The following is a 21628-nucleotide window of genomic DNA, read 5'->3' on the forward strand; positions in this document are numbered from 1 at the left end:
TTAATTTCAATGTGTAGATAGTATTAAATAAGGTTATAGCTTGAAATAAATATTTAATGACTCAGGTGGCCTCATTCCATCAAGAATGCTTTTAGTTTATTCAGTTATTTTCATTAGTTACAAGAGAACTTCCGCTTATATTAAGTACTGAAAATGTAAATAAAAAGTTTCATTGTGAAAGTATTCTTTTTATGAAAAAAACTTTTAAATGTTCAGTTTTGAGAGAGAGAGAGAGAACGAGCAGGAAAGGGGCAGAGAGAGAGACACACAATCTGAAGCAGGCTCCAGCCTCCAAGCTGTCAGGACAGAGCCTGATTGCGGGGCTGGAACTCACAAAATGCGATATCATGAACTGAGCGGAAGTCGGACACTTAACCAACTGAGCCATCCAGGTGCCCCTTGTAAAAGTATTCTAATCTAGAACATTAGCTAGTTGAATCTTGTTTGAGAACTAAAAGATTCTAGTAATATAACGCACTTGTATAACAAATTGATGTTATGTAGGTTATTACTTAAGACATTTGTTACTTATTTTGGTTAAAGACCTTTAAGGTTACTTGTTCACAGGTATTTAATGATTGCCCACTTGGCATCAGGCATTGTGTTGTTCATTGGGATAATAAGATGAATGAGCATTATCTTTCTAAAATGAGAATCTAGCACTAGTGATTACAGAACTTTGTGATTGTAAATACAGATATAGGGTGATACTAAAAATAGAACAGGTAATTAGGAATGAGTGAAAAAGGCTTTAGAAAGGGAGTGGTGCTTGCTTTTGTTCTTGAAAGATGAGCTAAAAGTTCATTAGAGGAGCAGGGAAATAATGAGATTAAGAGTGGAAAGGCATTCCAAGCAAAAGATGCAGCATTGTTCTTTTTAGAAACTTGAAATATTGAGACTTGATATGGGGGCAGGCCAGTGGAGATTGGTAAGCAGGAACCCAGATCAGGTAATGGAAAGTTTCATTTGCTAGGCTAAGGATTTGGGGCTTTATTCTGTGGAACCATTAAAGGTCTTTAAAAAGAAGTATGATCAGATTTGGTTACATAGTGGAAGATGAGTTAAAGGACAAGATTAATTAGAAACTACTGAAATGTTCCAGAAGGGAAAATTATGAGGGCCTAACATAGGGCAGTAGTAGTAGGGATGGAGACAATTTTTTGAAAGATGTTAAATAGTAGAATCAATAGGACTTGGGAATCTTAACTGGATGAGATGGATTTGGTGGATATGTGGGGATGATTCCTTAAGGTTTCTGGGTTAGGCTGTGCCATTACCTAAGACAGTGAGTCCAGCAGCAGAAGATACTATATTCAGTTTGATCTTTGTTGATTTTGAGAAACCTGTGGGACAATTATGTGTTGATCTCCAGACCCAAATATCTAACTGTTCAGAAGGTCTCAGCTATGTAATCTGGTCTAGAAAGGCACAGTGTTTGTTTGTTTGTTTATTTATTATTACAAACAATATAGATTTTATTAATTGGAATAAATAAATAAATTAAAAATTTCCAAAAGATTTGTCTATAACATATAAAGAACTTCTACAAATCAACAAGAAAAAGGTAAGACTACCTCCCAGTAAAAAAGGACAAAAGATTGGAATACACCCTTCATGAGGGAGGCTATTGAGATGACCAATGCACGTTTTAAAAAGTACTTAGCCTCTTTCATCAGAGAAATGCAAATTGATATTATGTCTTAGTATGGATCTCTTGGGTATTTATCCTACATGGAGTTTGTTGAGCTAAGCTCCTTGAATGTGATAGACTAATATTTTTCATCATGTTGGAAGTTTTCAGCCATATTTCTTTGAACATTCTTTCTCTTTGCTCTTGTGTTACCCCCATTGTATGTATGTTGGTACATTTGATGAGATCCCACAGATCTCTGAGACTCTTCATTTTTCTTTATTTTTTTCAGGAAGTGTGAAGTAAAAATCAATAAGATACTGTTGGCACGCCCACTGTAGCAACTAATATATGATAATATTTTTTAAACTGGCAATACTAAGTATTGAAGGCATGTAGAGAGGTGGAAACTCTGATACCTTGTCAGTAGGAATGAAAATTGGTAGCACTACTTTGGAAACGTGTTAGGCAATATGTTTTAAAGATGAACATACACATTCCTTTGTATGAGCCAGGGCTTGCCAGTAGATTTTTAGAAGAGTATTTAGAGCAGCATCATTCTTTTTTAGGTGTTGTCATTGTGTGTGTGTGTGTGTGTGTGTGTGTGTGTGTGTGTGTGTGTGTATGCATGTATGTGTTTTAATTAAGAAAAATAAGCGTAATTTACGGGGCGCCTAGGTGGCTCATTTGGTTGAGTGTCCAACTTCGGCTCAGGTCATGATCTCATTTGTGGGTTTGAGCCCCGTATTAGGCTATGTGCTGTCAGCTCAGAATCTGGAGCCTGCTTCGAATTCTGTGTCTCCCTCCTTCTCTCTACCCCTCCCCTGCTCGTGCTCTGTCTGTCTCTCTCTCAAAAATAAATAAACATTAAAAAAATTTAAGAAGAAAAATAAACAGAATTTATAACAGTAAAAGATGTGAATAAGCTGGTTTAAGACTAGACTGTATAAGACCTTGAATGTCATGCTGCTGCACACAAGAACTTAGATTAGTGTGACATTTTATTTTGTTTTATTTTATTTATTTATTTTTAGTGTGACATTTTAGTAGGGGGTTGGCTCAGGAGGTGGGGGAACCTGTCACTGATTGATTTGCTTTTTTATGAGGTATTTTATATTTTCTTCATGTGACCTTCAAAAGCAGTTTATGTATTTAGAATTTTAGTAGCTTTATTCTTAGCAGCTAAAAACTAGAAGCAACCCAAATTCTTTCCAAATAGAATAAAGAAAGAAATTGGGGTATATTCATATACTGAGATGCCACACAGCAATAATGAAAATGAATAAACTGCTACATATAACAATGTAGATGAATCTCTTGTATATAATGTTGAACAAAGAAGCAGGATATTAGAGCACATTATCATTTCATTCATATAAAATTTAAAAACAGGCAAAAGTAATCTATGGTTTTAACCATAGGATGGAGGTTACTTTTGGAGAGGAAGGTAGTAAGCAATTTTAGGAGGCATGGGAAGGTCTGGGGGTACTGATACTTTGTGAACATTTATTAAGCTGAATACTTATGTATAAGACAGATATGCATATACAACACACCCAGTACAATGGCAATATTAGCTCTGAGAGAGGGAAACTGAAATAGATGCTACAGTCTTTGATGTCCTGTGGATAGTTAGTAGAAAGATGGGAACAGGGGAGGGAGGGAGTCGCCAAAGAGCATAAACCACGAAGGAAGGGAGTTTTTGTTTATTGGTGAAAGTAAGGCCTGGAAGAGCACTGAGAAACAGGAGAGGGCTACTGTTAAATAAGTCCATTTAACATGGAAAAATGGGCAACTTCTACTTTTAAAGAAGAACTAGATACCAGGGCAGTAGATAAAATATACAGGGCTGCTGAGTTACTTATTATCCAGTCAGTACCACCTGGGCAGCTTTTAAGAAAAAGATCCTGGATCCCACTCCAGTATTCTTTTTCAGACATCTGTAGTGGAGGTAGGGATCTGTAATTCTTTTTTTTTCTTTTTTTAACATTTATTTTTGAGAGACAGAGTGAGACAGAGCACGAGTAGGGGAGGGGCAGAGGGGCAGGGTGGACACAGAATCTGAAGCAGGCTCCAGGCTCTGAGCTGTCAGCACAGAGTCCAACACGGGGCTCGAACTCACAGACTGTGAGATCATGACCTGAGCCGAAGTCGGATGCTTAACAGATTGAATCACCCAGGTGCTCCAAGGAAACTGTAATTCTTTATTTTTTTTTAATTTTTTTTTTTTCAACGTTTATTTATTTTTGGGACAGAGAGAGACAGAGCATGAACGGGGGAGGGGCAGAGAGAGGGAGACACAGAATCGGAAACAGGCTCCAGGCTCTGAGCCATCAGCCCAGAGCCCGACGCGGGGCTCGAACTCACGTACCGCGAGATCGTGACCTGGCTGAAGTTGGACGCTTAACCGACTGCGCCACCCAGGCGCCCCTTAATTTTTTTTTTAATGTTTATTTATTTTTGAGACAGAGAGAGACAGAGCATGAACGGGGGAGGGGCAGAGAGAGAGGGAGACACAGAATCGGAAGCAGGCTCCAGGCTCTGAGCCATCAGCCCAGAGCCTGACGCAGGGCTCAAACTCACGGACCACGAGATCGTGACCTGAGCTGAAGTCGGATGCTTAACCGACTGAGCCACCCAGGCGCCCCAAGAAACTGTAATTCTTAAAACTCCTCAAATGCAGCCTGATTTGGAAACTTCCTAGTAAAGGAAAAGAGTTAAGATGTGTTCTTTTTTTTTTTTATTTGTTTGTTTGTTTGTTTAAAATTCGCATCCAAGTTAGTTAGGATACAGTGCAATAATGATTTCAGGATGAGAATCCAGTGATTCATCACCTATGTATAACATCCAGTGCTCATCCCAACAGTGTCTTCCTAATAATGCCCCTTGCCTATTTAGCCCATCCCCGCACTCAAAACCCCTTCAGCAACCCTCAGTTTGTTCTCTGTATTTAAGAGTTTCTTATGTTTTTGTCCCCCTTACTGTTTTTATATTATTTTTGCTTCCCTTCCCTTATGTTCATCTGTTTTGTATCTTAAATTCCACGTATGAGTGAAGTCATACGATATTTGTCTTTCTCTAATTTCGCTTAGCATAATACCCTCTAGCCGAGCAATATTCCATTGTGTATACACACACACACACCCTACATCTTTATCCATTCATCAGTAAGATGCAGTTTTAAGGTGGAGAGGGGATAGTTTTCTGCTTTTTTCTTTTTCTTTTTCTTAAGAGTTCAGCTTTTTCTTGAGTATGTCACAAAGGTTTAATCAAAAAGACCAAAGCCCGTATCATCATCAGACTCCTCAGATTCTCCTTTCTTTGCTTTCACTTTCTTTTTTTTTTTTTCCCTTCTATCCGCATTTCTATTTTATTCCTGTTGCAGATAGGTGTGTGTGGTTTTTTTAAGTAATTATTTAATTTAATTTTTTTTTAATTGCAGTTCTTTGCTTCCACTTTCTTTTCCTCAGCGGGGGCAGCAGCATTAGAGGAGCCCAGACCTCCTGCTGGTGTAGCACCAGCTTCTGGGACAGGTCCACCAGCCCCTGCATTACAAATGAGGCTCCTAATGTTGGCATTGACCAGGGCCTTTGCAAACAAGCCTGGTCAGAAAGTTTTAACATTTATACTGACCGCCTTGATGAGGAGATTCCTCTTATCCTCCATGGTGTCATTGCAGGATGAGGGCCAAGTAGATCCAAGTGAGCTCCTGAGATAGAGGCCATGGTACAGGTGAATGCTGAGTGGTGCTGCCAGGCATGGTGCTAGTCACCAAATGAAGTGAGAGCCTTCCTACAAAGAACCAAGCAGTTGTAGCAGTTTGAGGAAAAGGGGAGTTTTCTGCTCTTTTTTTTTAATTTTTTTTTTTTCAACGTTTATTTATTTTGGGGACAGAGAGAGACAGAGCATGAACGGGGGAGGGGCAGAGAGAGAGGGAGACACAGAATCTGAAACAGGCTCCAGGCTCTGAGCCATCAGCCCAGAGCCTGACGCGGGGCTCGAACTCGCGGACCGCGAGATCGTGACCTGGCTGAAGTCGGATGCTTAACCGACTGCGCCACCCAGGCGCCCCTCTGCTCTTTTTAATAGGAGTTGCAGGGGGTACCAAGGCTGGGAAGAAAAATTTGCAGTAGGATGATAACCTCATAAAGAGGAAGAGGAAGAAGTTGGAAAAGGTGAGGATGTGAATATAGATGGAATATATATAAGTAGATAATTAGCTTGAAGCTTGTGAATAATTGGAACTTTTCTCCTAAGTTATTTCCTTCCAGATCTCTTTGAAAAACTCATGAATAGTTGGAACCTGGTTATTTTATGTTATTTTTATATTATCTATTTTAAGACTTTGTTGAATGTAACACTTTAAAATTTTAAGTTTCTTTAGAACATATTTAAATAGTTTTATTGAAGGAGGTCAGTTTAAACCACCATTTCTGTACCTGATATTTGCTAGGTATTTTACTAGGCACTAGATACAAGTCCAGTGGTTTCTTTAGCTTAAGGAGCTTAGTCCAATATAGGTGATACAGATATCACATTGCTCATAGGTGTCCATACTGTGCATCAGTCATTAACAAGTTCAGTCTAGGGGTGTGTGGGTGGCTCAGTTGGTTAAGTGTCCTACTCTTGGTTTTGGCTCTAGTCATCATCTCACGGTTCAAGAATTTGAGCCCTGCGTTGGGCTCTGTGCTGTCAGCACAGAATATGCTTTGGATTCTCTCTCTCTCTCTCTCTCTCTCTCTCTCTATTTCTATCTATCTCTTTATCTCTCTCTCTCTGACCCTACCACTCCCCTGCTCACTGTGTCTCTCTGTCTCTCTCTTTCAAAATAAATAAATAAACTTAAAAAGTTCAGTCTGGGGGCGCCTGGGTGGCGCAGTCGGTTAAGCGTCCGACTTCAGCCAGGTCACGATCTCGCGCTCCGTGAGTTCGAGCCCCGCGTCGGCCTCCGGGCTGATGGCTCGGAGCCTGGAGCCTGCTTCCGATTCTGTGTCTCCCTCTCTCTCTGCCCCTCCCCCGTTCATGCTCTGTCTCTCTCTGTCCCCAAAATAAATAAAAACGTTGAAAAAAAAAAAAAAAGTTCAGTCTAAAAACTCCTCAAGAAGAGTACTGTTTTGGTGTCTAGTTTCTTGGGATCTGTGATACTGTGGGGATTTGTCTTTCTTTGAAGACCACTGGGTTATGGGATATATTCTCCTTTTCCTCACCCTTATCTCCCTTATTGTGTATATTATATATGTTATCACCTTTTTATTTCTAGGCCTAAGGATGGGGTTGAGGGTTCCTCCAGAATTCTGGATAGTAATAAGGCCAGTGCTTAGTCACTGTGCTTCTGTATACTTCTCTGGCAATCTGGTTTCTCCTTTCTGCTTCTCACCATGTTCTTACACACCAACTCCTAAAAGACAGGTCCATAGACAAGTATTCAAACCACACTAACCAATTTACTTTTTCTTTTAATGATAATTAAATTCGTGCAAATTTATAGCATGCATTTTCTTCATCTCTGTTTCTTTTGCAGGTAGTAACCATGGCTATCTGGGCGCCAGTAGCAGAATGTCAAGAAGAGCACATTTATGTTCTGCTGCTACCAGTAGTTTATTAGACATTGATCCGTTAATCTTAATACATTTGTTGGACCTTAAGGACCGGAGTAGTATGGAAAATTTGTGGAGCTTACAGCCTCGCCCTCCTGCTTCACTTTTGCAGCCCACAGGTAAAATATTAATAGTAATTTCCCTTTTTTCTGTGATTCTACAAACAAACTCTTCATTTTAATCCAAGTGTCTTATTTAAGTGTTGGAACACAGTATGTTTCTGTAGCAAGTTGATTTTTCTTTTTTTTTTTTTTTTTAATTTTTTTTTTTTTTAACGTTTATTTATTTTTGACACAGAGAGAGACAGAGCATGAACGGGGGAGGGTCAGAGAGAGGGAGACACAGAACCCGAAACAGGCTCCAGGCTCTGAGCTGTCAGCACAGAGCCCGACGTGGGGCTTGAACTCACAGACCGCGAGATCATGACCTGAGCCGAAGTCGGCCACTTAACCGACTGAGCCACCCAGGCGCCCCTGATTTTTCATTATGTATTATAAAACACGACATTTAAAAAGAATAAATGAATTATCAGTTAAGTGAGATACAAAAAATTTTATATTGTATGATCCCATTATATGAAATTCTGAAAAAGTAAAACTGGTGAAAAAAACACATCAGTGGTTGCAGAGGGGCCAGGAAGGGAGAAAGAAGGGATCAGCTTAAATAACAAATGAGAATACCGGGGGGGGGGGGTTAATAAAAATCACGGAGTGGTAATAATTATTTGACTATATATATTTGTGGAAACTTGCCAAAATTAGTAAATTTTATTGAATACAAATTAATCACAAATTACAGTCATTTTAAAAATCAATCATATCCTTGTTCAAGTAGCCGGATGTTTTCTTCTTTTAAAAAATGACATTTAGTGGCGCCTGGGTGGCTCAGTCGGTTAGGTGTCCAACTTCAGCGCAGATCATGATCTCACAGTTTGTTGGTTTGAGCCCCTTGTTGGGCTCTGTGCTGACAGCTCAGAGCCTGGAGTCTGCTTCACATTCTGTGTCCTGCTCTCTGTCTCCCTCTCTCTCTGCCTCTCTCTCAAAAATGAATAAACATTAAAAAATTTTTAAAAAAGGACATTAATATAAATCAGGTTAAGTTTTTGGTTGTTATTGTTCCATGATGTTTTTGCACAATAATGTCAAAATGTCTATTAGAATGTTTGTATATGATCTGGCATTTAGATTGTGTATGATTGACAGTTTGATTTATATGAAGTACTGTTGTCCTCTTTGTGAATGACTTAATAAGAGTTTTGCAGGACTCATTAATACCTTTTTTTTTTTTTTAACGTTTATTTATTATTGAGAGACAGAGAGAGACAGAGCATGAGCATGGGAGGGGCAGAGAGAGGAGTAGACACAGAATCTGAAGCAGGTTCCAGGCTCTAAGCTGTTAGCACAGAGCCCACCTCAGGTCTTGAATCCACAAACTGCGAGATCATGACCTGAGCTGAAGTCAGATGTTTAACCAACTGAGCCACTCAGGTGCCCCATAATACCCTAACTTGTAAGTGGAACTGTGTCTGAATTGAATATAAAAAAGATGGTTTTGTGCTTTGATGTTCAATAGCCTAAAAATGCATACCAACTAGCATCAGTGTTTTATTTGCCTCAAAACGTATACCAACTAGCATCAGTGTTTTATTTGCAGAGGTTATTTGTTAAAGAGAAGTTACATCTGTATTACTGTAATGTGATGTATACCCACACATATTAGATGTGTTGTCAAACCTGGAGGTTTTGAAACTCTCAGGCCTACTTATTTTGAACAGCTAAGGATTTACCTTTCAATGCCATGTTTTAAAAACCATTTTTGTTAGCTTTCTAAAATATACTCAGTATTTTCCTGCCTTTTTAAACAGTAGTAGTATACAAATCAAATATCAGTGATTTAGAACAGTGATTTTGATGCTTCTTTAAAACAACAGAACTCATTTTTCAAAGTGTGAGGCAGAGCTTTGATGTAGAAAACACCTAGAACTGCTCTAGTTGGAGGGTGAACTCAGAGACTGGATTATTTAGGCCTCTTTTTTTTTTTTTTTTTTTTTTTTTTTAAACGTGTATTCATTTTTGAGAGATGGGTGTGGGCAGAGAGAGAGGGAGACACAGAATCTGAAGCTCTGAGGTGTCAATACAGAACCTGACGCAGGGCTTGAACTCAGGACCATGAGATCATGACCTGAGCTGAAGTTGAATGCTTAACTGACTGAACCACCCAGGCACCCCTAGGCCTCTTTCTTTCTAAGGTATACTCTGGGAAGTCTGGATCCTCAATTTGAAAGATTGTCTCTAGTTATGTTATGAAATACTTGTCTTTTATCTGTTATCCAAGTACATTTTGTATTATACTTGCATTTTTATAAAGCTTAATCACACTGTATATAATTTTACATTTTTTTCTGTGATATTTTATTGTAGAAAATTTGGAAAATACAGAAAATTGCAAAGAAAATAAAAATCACATATAGTTCTTGTGATCAAAGAAATAGCTTTAAAAAAAAAAAGAAAAGAAAACACCTTGACAAGGGTTTTGCTTAAATTACAGCCAGTGTTACTTGCAATGACCTAGTGGAACAGACAAGTTATGATTCTGCAGGTAGATGTAACTTTTTTGAAGGTAGGTAACTTTTTTGCAGGAAACTGCAGGTTACTGCAGGTAACTTTTTTGAAGGAAATTTTAGTACTAGGTTTAAAATACCTCTATCCTTTGGGACTCCTGGATGGCTCAGTTGGTTAAGCTTCCGACTCTTGATTATGACTAAGGTCATGATCTCATGGTTTGTGAGTTCAAGCCCGCATCGCGCTCCACACTGACAGTACCAGCCTGCTTGGGATTCTCTCTCTCTGTGTCTCTCTCTCTCTCTTCCTCCCTCCCTCCCTCTATCTGCCCCCCCCCCCAATAAATACATACAATGATACATACATACATAAATAAATAAAATACCTCTATCCTTCAATGCTTATTTTCACTTCTGGGAGTATGTCTGAAATAGAAAACAGTCAGAGTTGTTTGAAAATATCCAACAATGTAGTTATGTCTGAAAAATTATAGCTTAACCGTGTGTATTTTATAGACAGGTAAAATCATGTTTTTGAAAAACATTCAACATCAATGGAAAAATGAATATACACTATTAACAGAATAAGATCTTCGTTATCCAAAAATAAGTTTTCTATGTAAAATTAATACTATAAATGAAATGATCTGAGTTTCCAATCCAGGTGATCAAAATGCTGATGATGAGGAAGGAGGAACAGTAGAGAGGAAGAGCAAATCTTTAAATATCTACATGCCAGTGGGTATCAAAATAGAGATGCCTATTAGATACCTAAAAATTAAGAAGCGGAATATAGGCAGTTATTTGCCTAGAGGTGATACTGGATAATTAAAACTAAATGAGTTAGATTGTAGAAGAGGGAGTTTTAAGAAAATTTTAACAGGAAGAGGGCCTGGGATGATTATGGTGAACATCTGTTTTTACTAAGTGTGTGGAAGATGAACCAGATTAAAGAACCTTTGGAAAGGAAAGAAACCAAGAAAATAGAAGTCATAGAAACTAACTGAAGATAACCTATATGAGAGGATATGAAAAGCTAACATTGCAGATAGATCCAGCCTTCTTTTTAATTAAAATGCTTGTTTCGGTTTCCGTGTTTATTTTGTTTATTCAGTTATTTCTTTGTTTATTTTCTTCTCTTTTTTAAAAATTAATTAATTAATTTTTTAATTTACATCCAAGTTAGCATATAATGCAGCAAGGATTTCAGGAGTAGATTCCAGTGATTTATTCTTTCTTTCTTAATCTGTGTACCTTTCATTTTCTTTCTTTCTTTTTCTTTCTCTCTCTTTCTTTCCCCTTCCTTCCTTCCTTCCTTCCTTCCTTCCTTCCTTCCTTCATCTCACTGCATTAGCTAGGACTTCCAGTAAAGTGGTGAAAAGGAGTGGTGAAGGGGAACATCCTTACCTTGTTCCAGATTTTGGTGGGAAAGCTTTGAGGTTTCACCATTAAGTATGATGTTAGCTATAGGTTTTTCATAGCTATTCTTTATCAAATTGAGAACACTTTCCTCTATTCTGGTTTACTAGGAGTTTTGTTTCTTTAAAAAAATTTTTTTTTAATGTTTATTTTTGAGAGAGAGAGAGCGGGAGCGAGCATGAGTGGGGGAAGGGCAGAAAGAGGGGGAGACATAGAATCTGAAGCAGGCTCCAGGCTCTGAGATGTCAGGACAGAGCCCGATTCAGGGCTCGAACTCATGAACTGCGAGATCATGACCTGAGCTGAAGTCAGATGCTCACCGACTAAGCCACCCAGGCACCCCTGTTTGTTTTTTTATTTTTATTTTTTTATTTAAAAAAAAATTTTTTTTTTCAACTTTATTTATTTTTGGGACAGAGAGAGACAGAGCATGAACGGGGGGAGGGGCAGGGAGACAGGGAGACACAGAATCGGAAACAGGCTCCAGGCTCTGAGCCATCAGCCCAGAGCCTGACGCGGGGCTCGAACTCACGGACCGTGAGATCGTGACCTGGCTGAAGTCGGACGCTTAACCGACTGCGCCACCCAGGCGCCCCCCCTGTTTGTTTTTTTAAAGTTTATTTATTTTTGAGAGAGACAGAGACATCGTGAGTGGGGGAGGGGCAGGGGGGAATCCCAAGCAGGCTCCGTGCTGTCAGCACAGAGCCCAATGTGAAGCTTGAAGTCGAAACTGTGAGATGACCTGAGCCAAAACCAAGAGTTGGTTACTTAACTGACTGAGCCACCCAAGTGCCCAAAGAGTTGTTTTTTGTTTTTGTTTTTGTTTTTAAATTCATCAATGGGTATTGGATTTTGTCAAATGCTTTTTCTGCATCTATTGATACGATGTGATGCTTTACATTATTTGATTTTCGAACGTCAAACCAGCATATCTGGGATAAATCCCACTTAATTGTGGTATATAATCCTTTTTATATACACTGTAAGATTTAATTTGCTAATGTTTTGTTGATGGTTTTTTTTTTTTTTTTGTCTCTATTCATGAAAGATACTGGTCTGTAGTTTTCTTGTAATGTCTTTGATTTTGATATTAGAGTAATGCCTCGTAGATTGGGTTTGGAAGTATTCCCTCTTCCTTGGAAGTATTCCCTACTTATATTCTTGGAGATAATAGAAGGTGGATGTAGGCCTCTTCAGATTATCTATTTCTTCTTCGGTTTTTGGCAGATTGTCTTTCAAGGTATTGGTCCATTACATCTAAGTTATCAAAAATTTGTTGGCATAAAGTTGTCCATAGTATTCCCTTATTTTCCTTTCATTCTTTCAGTACATATTGAGTGAACCTATTATGTATCAGACTCGCTGCAGGTTCATGTTCTTAAAAACATCATACTGTACTGTAAAAGCATTTTAAGAGGTATCAATCAGGGTATGAATTACAGATAATATATTTGAACCAGATTTTATGGTACATGTAGTAGTGAGTAGAAATAGAAAGTCAAACAGGGTTATTCCATGGAAGGTGTTGCATGCCTAGTCTGAGGAATGATGCATAGTGGGCTTTGAGAAGCCAGTTGCAGTTTAGGAGTGGTTTGATTCAAGCTGCTTTTTAGAAGGCTGGCAATGCCCAGAAAACTATCAGAAATGGAAGCTTAATGAGGGTATTATTGTAGAAGTTTATTTCAGTGGTTCCTAGTATGAGAGGGCAAATTCATACATTTCTGGATATTTTCTCAGTCATCGTATACGCAAAAATACGTAGATCTGAGATCTTCAGAATCTTTTGACATTATAAAAGTTCTACTTAACTTCTAAGGAATACATCAATCTACTCTCTATATAATTAAGATTTTATTTGTAGCATGGCAATGGTAGTATGTGGAATCTTGTGAAGTTACAATTACAGGGCTTGGCAATTGAGTGGAATGTGCTAATGATTCTGAAAAAGCTTAGGTGAGCAGAATGGTGGTAGCATTGATTGATGCTGAAATCTGGAGGAGAAGCTTTAAAGAACTATCAATCTTGAAGGCCATAACTGAATGACATGAAAGAATGGTTACAGATGAGATTCTCAATTCTAATTAACCTTGTAACTTGGCACATTCAGGAAAGCTTCTTATTTTCAGCGCAGTAACTTTCTTTAAATTGTCAGGTTCCTGTGGTATAAGATCCCATTACACTTTCCTGTCTTGGCAGTTATCACATGGTACTGAAATAGATTATTTTTCATTTTTCCAGCTGGACTGAGAGCTTTGTGAGAGCAAAGACTGAGGGTTTGTCTTGTTCACTGTTGTATGTCCTGCCCAGCACAGTGCCTAGCATTTCAAACAATCTTGGTAGTTGTTTATCAGCTGATGGAGGTTTGTTTAATTTTTTTTTTATATTTTCCCATTTGGGATTTTTACTTTTTTTTATTTATTTTATTTATTTTTTTTTTTATTTAAAAAAAAATTTTTTTTTTCAACGTTTATTTATTTTTGGGACAGAGAGAGACAGAGCATGAACGGGGGAGGGGCAGAGAGAGAGGGAGACACAGAATCGGAAACAGGCTCCAGGCTCTGAGCCATCAGCCCAGAGCCTGACGCGGGGCTCGAACCCACGGACCGCGAGATCGTGACCTGGCTGAAGTCGGACGCTTAACCGACTGCGCCACCCAGGCGCCCCGGGATTTTTACTTTTTAAAGTTCTTGTCAGTTTCTAGTAATAATAAACTGGGCCATGTGGGTTAATACAGATTTTCATATTTAAGTCCATGTAGATGTGGGGTACTAGATTTTGTTTAGGAAAACATTTTGAAATATCTTGTGGAGCTCTTGGGTGGCTCAGTTGGGTAAGCTGACTTGGTTAATTGTCTGACTTTTGATTTTGACTCAGGTCATGATCTCACGGTTCTTGAGATCAAGCCCTAAGTCATGGGCTCTGTGCTGACAGTGTGGAGCCTTCTTGGGATTCTCTCTCTCTCTCCCCCTCTCTCTGCCCTTCCTCTGTGTGCTCTCTCTCTCTCTCTCTCTCTCTCTCTCTCTCAGGATCCTCTGTCCCCCTCTCTGCCCCTCCTTTGCTTGCTCTCTCAAAAATAAATAAATAAAAATTGTGAATATCTTGTGCCATAAGCTGTTCGGCCTGGAATACAAAGATCACTAAGATGTTATCTCTACCCTTTGGTTTTTCAGTCTGTATGTTTGTCTTTCTTACTATAATGTGTAAAGTGCTGTAGTAGAAGTATACTCTTAAGTATTATACAAAATTGGGTCAGAATTGATTTGGAAGAAGTGAGGCAATTGGTGGTTTAGGTGCCTAAAGAAGTAGACATTTCAGATTTCATCTGATGGGCTTGAGTTAACAGAGGGAGCACCGGAAATAGGACATGTGAAAAGCATAAGGGGATATAGCATTGCCTATGTATTACAGAGTTGCAGGTAATACCAAAACATTGGAATATGTTTGGGGTAGAGGTAGAAGATAAAACCACTGAGAGGTAGGGTAGAATCAGATAATGGGCCTCGTGTTCCACGCTGGTGCTTTCGTGAATGATTGTCAGCAGGAAAGCAATAGAAAATAATAACTGATTTGGGTTTTAGAAAACATTTCTGACATCCTGGTGGAAAGGGGTTGGATGGAGGATTACACCACAGAGTGCTTTCACAAACATTGTGTCTTCTGAGCCTCATGACAGCCCTGTTATGTGTATATTACTGTCTTCATTTTACAAGTAAATAATGGACTCAGAAGTTGGTGGACTTAGAGAAAGTTACAGCAACTAAATGGTAGATTTGAGACTAAATCCTAGATTTCTAAAATCTGTCCTTACTTAGCTCATTTATAAAATGGAGATAATAATAGTATTTAGTTACCTCAGAGGATTGATATGAGAGGATTAAATGACTTAATTTCCTTAAAATATCTGACATTCAGTAAGCTCTTTATGGATGTTTCTTAAATAAACAAAGACAGTAAAATCTCCCTATCAAGATAGAAAATCTTTCTCAGAAGCACTTCCACCCCAGACTTTTGGCTGGCTGAGTGATGTACCCACCCTAAACACTGTCAGAAGAATGAACCAGTTCTAGACTCTCGTATGTCCTGGGGCCAAAGGAGGGATCTAACCTCCCTGAGCACATTGCTGCCTACTGCCTGATACCTGAACACAATCTGAGTCCTTTCTGCGAGGTAGAAGTGGGGGATTGGCTGTCGAACACATTACAGTGTTTACTTTCTACAGCACTTCATCTTCTATACTAGAAGGCAGGCTGTTTCAGCTGTCATTCCTGCTAATAAAGGACTTGTTCTTTTCTATTTAGTGGCTATTGGTCCCCCATTTTTGTTTTTTTAGGTGGGGGGTAAGGCTTGGTTTCTTTTTGCTTTGAGTCTGTCATAACATTCTTTGATTTTCAAAATATTGATATCTTTTTCCTTTCTGCAGTAGAAAGTCTGTAGTTTCCTTACTTATACCTCTATTTTAATATTTGAGGAGTGGGATGGGTGAAAAACAACTACTTTCTCTGGGAAGAGAGAAAACATTGTTACTTTAGAAGCTGCAAAGACTGATGGGGAAGTATTTTATGTTGTTCTATGGCACTTAATAGCTGTAACTACACTGGAAACCTTCTTAGACTTAGATGGAATATATATTTTTTATATACTATGTATAGCAGATTTGACTACTTAATTTGGATTCTAGGTTTTTGGGTTCTTTTTTTTTTTCATTTTTGTCAGTTATGAAGATGATAAAAGCTCAGCATAGGAAATTTGAGAAAAATGGAGAAGTATAAAGAAGAAAGCACAGGCAGGCAATAAGGCAGCTTTTTTAAACTTTTAGAATTAGGTAACTATTCTGATTTGAGTGATTATATTGTGATCCAGACTCTAACTTTGAAGGTATGGATAAAATTAGGATACTTGGATCTATCTTTATTTTCATTAATGGAATTTAATGCATGCTTTTAATTGTTGATTCCACCAAAGCACCTTAGCTTTTTACACCTCAAGTTTGCATATATTGACTGTATGATAGAACGATTTAATAGAAGTCTCTATTAACATGACTTACAACTTTCTGTCTAAAGCATCATATTCTCGAAAAGATAAAGACCAAAGGAAGCAGCAGGCAATGTGGCGAGTTCCCTCTGATTTAAAGATGCTAAAAAGACTCAAAACTCAAATGGCTGAAGTTCGATGTATGAAAACTGATGTAAAGAATACACTTTCAGAAATCAAAGGCAGCAATGCTGCTTCCGGAGACATGCAGGCAAGCCTTTTTTCTGCTGACCAGGCAGCTCTGGCTGCATGTGGAACCGAAAACTCTGGCAGATTACAGGATTTGGGAATGGAGCTCTTGGCAAAGTCATCAATTGCTGGTTGTTACATACGAAACTGTAAGTGGAAAAGATCCTATTAGTGTCATTTCTCTGTGTGTCATTTGGGAAGCTAGAGGATGGGTTATTTTTAGAATAATAATATTTAAACACCTCTCTTATAATGACTTAAGACTACAAATACATATAGCCTTTTTTCCCATTCAGAACTGACTGTAGATTTTCTATATAGAGCTAATATTTCTTTTTTTTTTTTAATGTTCATTTATTTTTGACAGAGAGACAGAGCATGAGCGGGGGAGGGGCAGAGAGAGAGGGAGACACAGAATCAGAAGCAGGCTCCAGGCTCTGAGCTGTCAGCACAGAGCCCGACGCGGGGCTCGAACTCACAGACTGTGAGATCGTGACCTGAGCTGAAGTCAGACGCTCAACCAACTGAGCCACCCAGGTGCCCCAAGAGCTAATATTTCTTGATTGAATATTCTGTGCTGGACAGCAAACAAGACAGAATACTTAACCTCTTGGATCTTACATTCATAAATTCATGTGGTGGAAATTGGACATTAAAACGTGTAGACAAGTAAAGATAATTTCAGTTAGTAAAAAGTGCTGTGAAGGAAACAGGAATGGGATAGGAAGATGAGGAGTGTGCTGCTTAGGTTAGGGAAGTAAGGGAAAGTCTCTGAGGAGGCAGCTTTTGAACTGAGACCTAAAGGTTGAGAAGGTGGCAGCCATGCAAAGATCTGTGGGAAGCATTTTTCAGGGTAAACAGAACAGAAGATGCGGATTCACTGATACAGGATTTGCTCCGCATATTTGAATACTTGAAGGAAGACCAGTATGGTTGAATATGATAAACAAAGCAGAAGGGAGAATACTAGGGGATAAGTCAGAGAGGTAGGCAGGATCTCGATCAGATAGGGCCTTTAAGACCTAGATAGGAGTTTTATTCTGATTTTAGAAGCAAGTCTCTAGAGAATGAAAATCCAGGTGGTGGGGGGATGGCAGTGGCATTTATGATCTGATTTACCTTTTACAAAGATTACTTTGCTTGTTGTATGGAGAAAGGTCTAAAAGGGGTTGAGAGTATATATGAAATATGGTGACCTATTCTGGAGTTACTGCAGTGGAGAAGTGGACTTGCTCATTTTCTAGCAGCCCTTCTTGACTGGGGTTCCTATCTTTCTTAATTCTCCGAAGGGTGGTACATAACTATTACTATTCTAGATACATAGGAGAGAAATTAGTTCATTACATACAATGGATATTTTAGACCAAGAAGACTCTGTTCTCCACTCACAACCCTGGTGTGGAAAGGCTGGATAGTTTGTAGGGAAAGAAAAAAAACTAAGAATGATATTTAAGTTTTTGTCCTAAGCAACTTAGTGACTGATGCTATCATTAATTTAGGAAATAAGGAAAAAGCTGATGTAGGAGTTGGGGGAGGTGGTGGCAGGAAATTTGGAATTCTTGTTTAAACATTCTAGGTTTAATGGGGTACCTGGGTGGCTCAGTTGGTTAAGTGCCTGACTCTTGATTTTGGCTCAGGTCTTGATCTCATAGTGATAATATCAAGCCACACAATGGACTCCACTCTGGACATGGAGTCTGCTTGGGGTTTTCTCTCTCTTTCTCCCTCTCTCTCTACACCTCTCCCCTACTCACTCTCTCCCACCTACCTCCCACACGTACTCTGTCTCTCTCTCAAAAAAACCCAAAAAAACAAAACTAAACTTGTTAGGATTGAGATGTCTATTAGTTACCCTAGTATAATGTCTTGTAGGTAGATGGATGGTAAATAAGTATGAAGCTTATGAGGTCAAAGCTGGATATAAACAGTTAGGCGTCAACAGTGGCAGGTATTGTTTAAAGTCAGGGAGTGAATTAGATCAGTATGGAAGGAGTTTAAATGGCAAAGAGAAATTTTGGCTCTGGGGCACTTTAACATTTAAAGACATGGTAATGAAGGGTGTCCAATAAAGGAAATTGAGAAGCAAAAGAAGTGGGAGTGGTTATACCATTGAGAGGTGTCAAGTTGAAGTGTGGGTGGCCCTTTTAAGAACCATTCCCATTGAGGAGTGTAGCAGGGTAGATCCAGTGAGAAACTGAAGCATTATTGCACAGCTCCTTCAAGAAGTTGCATAATGAATCAGGTTGTATCTGGAAGGGGTGTGAAGTCAAGAAAGAGTTTTCTGTTATCTGTCTGTGTTTTCACTTTCTAAGCCTATATGCTTTTTTTTAATACCTGTTTCTTTTTTACTGTGGTAAAATGTACATAACACAAAATTTACCATTTTAGCTATTTTTAAGTGTATAGTTCAGTAGCATTAAGTCCTTTCATACTGTTGTACAACCATCACCACTGTCCATTCACAGAACTTTTTTCGTCTAGTAAAATTGAAACTTTGTACCAATTAAATAATAACTCCCCATGTCCATCACCCACCCAACCCCTAGCAACCACCATTCCACTTTCTGTTTCTATGAACTTGACTATTTTAGATATCTCATATAAGTGGAACTCATACAGTATTTGTCTTTTTGTGTCTGGCTTATTTCACTTTCACGTAATGTCTTCAGGGTTCATCAATATTATATCATGTGTCAGAATGTCATTCCTTTTTAAGCCTGGAAAAAATATTTGATTGTATATATATATATACCACATTTCATTTATCCATTCATCCTCTGATGGACAGGGGTTGACACCTACTTTTTGGCTGTTTCAAATAATGCAACTCTGAGGATGGGTGTTCATCTCTTCAAGACCCTGCTTTCTATTTTTCTGGACATATATACCCAAAAGTAGAATTGCTGGATCATATGGTAATTTGCTTTTTAATTTTTTGAGGAACTGCCATAGTGTTTTCCATAGAGGTTGCACCATTTTACATTCCTACCTAATAAATAGTGCACAAGCATTCTAGTTTGTTCACATCTTCCCCATCATTTACTGTTTTCTGTTTTTTGTTTTGTTTTTGATAATAGCCATGTTAATGGGTGTGAAATGGTATCTTGTTGTCTTACTGTGCTTTTGATTCACATTTATTAATGATGTTGAACATTTTTAAAAGTGTTTATTAGCCATTTATATATTTTTTCATTTCATTAAAGAAATGTCTGTTCAGATCCTTTGCCCATTTTTGAAATGAGTTTTTGTTTTGGGGGGGGGGTGTTGTTTTTTTAAAGATTTTATTTTTAAGTAATCTCTATACCTAATGTGGGGCTCAAACTTAAAACCTGAGATCAAGAGTTGCATGCTTTACCAGCTGAGCCAGCCAGGCACCCTGGGTTGGCTTTTTAGTTTTGAGTTTCAAGAGTTCTCCGTATTCTGGATATTAATCTCTGATCCCATAATATAATTTGCAAATATTTTTTCCTAAACTGTGGGTTCCTTTTTCACTTTGTTGATGGTATCCTTTGACAGTAAAAGTTTTTAATTTTGCTCAAGTCCAATTTATCTTTTTCTTTCTCTTTTGTTGCCTGTGCTTTTGGTGTCATATTTCAAAAAAGCATTGCAGAAAAGAAAAAAAGCATTGCTGAACCTGATGTTAAGCTTTCCCCTATGTTTTCTTGTAAGAGTTTTATAGTTTTAGATCTTACATTTATAAGTGTCTTTGATCTATTGTTAATTAATTTTGTATATGGTATTAGGTAAGAGTCCAAATGTATCAGCTTTCCTAGCACCATTTGCTGAAAAGATTTTCATCTCATCACTGAATGATGTTGATACCCTTGTTGAAAATCATTAGAGGGGCACTGGCTGGCTCAGTCAATAAAGCATGTGATTCTTTTTTTTTTTTTTTTTAATGTTTATTTATTTTTGAGAGAGAGACAGTGTGAGCGGGAGAAGGGCAAAGAGAGAGAGATAGAGACACAGAATCTGAAGCAGGCTCCAGACTCTGAGCTGTCAACACAGAGCCTAAAGCGGGGCTCGAACCCATGAACCATGAGATCATGACCTAAGCTGAAGTCGGATGCTCAACCGGCTGAGCCACCTAGTCCCCCCCCCCTTTCTGTTTTTTTATTAAAAAAATTTTTTTTTATGTTTATTTTTGAGAGAGAGAGAGAGAGAGAGCGAGCATGAGTGGGGAGGAGCAGAGAGAGAGGGAGACACAGAATCCAAAGCAGGCTCCAGGCTCTGAGCGGTCAGCACAGAGCCCGACATAGGGCTCAAACTCACAAACTGGGAGATTATGACATGAGCCAAAGTTGGATGCTTAGCCAACTGAGCCACCCAGGTGCCCCAGTAGAGCATGTGATTCTTGATCTCAGGTTTTAAGTTTGAGCCCCACATTGGGTGCAGAGATTACATTAAAAAAAAAGAAAGACAAAATCATTTGACCATATATGTGAGCATTTATTTCTGGGCTGTGTGTGTTTATTAAAATGGGGTATATTAATGCTAGATACTGATGGCAGTAATCCAGTAGAGATGAGTAGGAGAGAGGATGATTGCCAAATGCATAGAATTCTCCTAAAATAATCATGACAGTTCAATAGAAAAAGGATTGTAAAAGGGGGCATCTGGGTGGCTCAGTTGGTTAAGCATCTAGCTTCAGTTCAGGTCATGATCTCACAGTTTGTGGGTTTGAGCCCCACATTGGGCTCTGTGCTGACAGCTTGGAGCCTAGAGGCTGTGTCTCCCTCTCTCTCTGCCCCTCCCCTGCTTTCACCGTCTCAGTCTCTGTCAAAAAATAAATAAAACATTAAAAAACTAAAAAAAAATATCTTGAAAAATGAGTAAAAGTTATGATTAGGCTGTTAACATAAGAAAAAATACAAATGGACACTATACATCTCAACGGATACTCAGTCTCATCTAGTTGTCGAGGAAATGACAATCTAAAACCAACAGAAGAAATAATGCTTTTTGGATAGAGTTTTGCAAAAAGTTTTTGTTATATTTTTGCAAATACTTCCCTCCTGTTGTCACTGTTTTGTCTTTTTCTGCTAAACAAAAGTTTTACATTTTTAATTTTAGGTCTGTTAATAGTATTTATGGGTTTGGGGCTTAATGTTTTTATTTGGAAGGCCGTTTCAACTCCAGGTTTATAAAAATGACCCTTGTTTTCTTATGGTGTTTTTTTTTTTTTTAACTTTTCAATGT

General features: G+C 38.4%; 1 protein-coding gene across 5 annotated transcripts in view; it reads left to right on the forward strand.

The window, feature by feature from the left end:
• TRIM37 (tripartite motif containing 37) overlaps window positions 1–21628 on the forward strand; it is a 130096-nt gene that overhangs the window by 81741 nt on the left and 26727 nt on the right. For 4 of the 5 annotated variants that reach the window (XM_047832398.1, XM_047832396.1, XM_047832399.1 and 1 more), the window contains exons 18-19: window positions 7152–7346; window positions 16270–16578. In XM_047832398.1, the coding sequence (XP_047688354.1) occupies window positions 7152–7346; window positions 16270–16578 (504 nt within the window). The remainder of the gene's footprint in view (window positions 1–7151; window positions 7347–16269; window positions 16579–21628) is intronic. The other variant, XM_047832400.1, reaches the window with a different exon arrangement.

The sequence above is a fragment of the Prionailurus viverrinus genome, chromosome E1, assembly GCF_022837055.1.
Source record: "Prionailurus viverrinus isolate Anna chromosome E1, UM_Priviv_1.0, whole genome shotgun sequence".
NCBI classification, from domain to species: domain Eukaryota; kingdom Metazoa; phylum Chordata; class Mammalia; order Carnivora; family Felidae; genus Prionailurus; species Prionailurus viverrinus.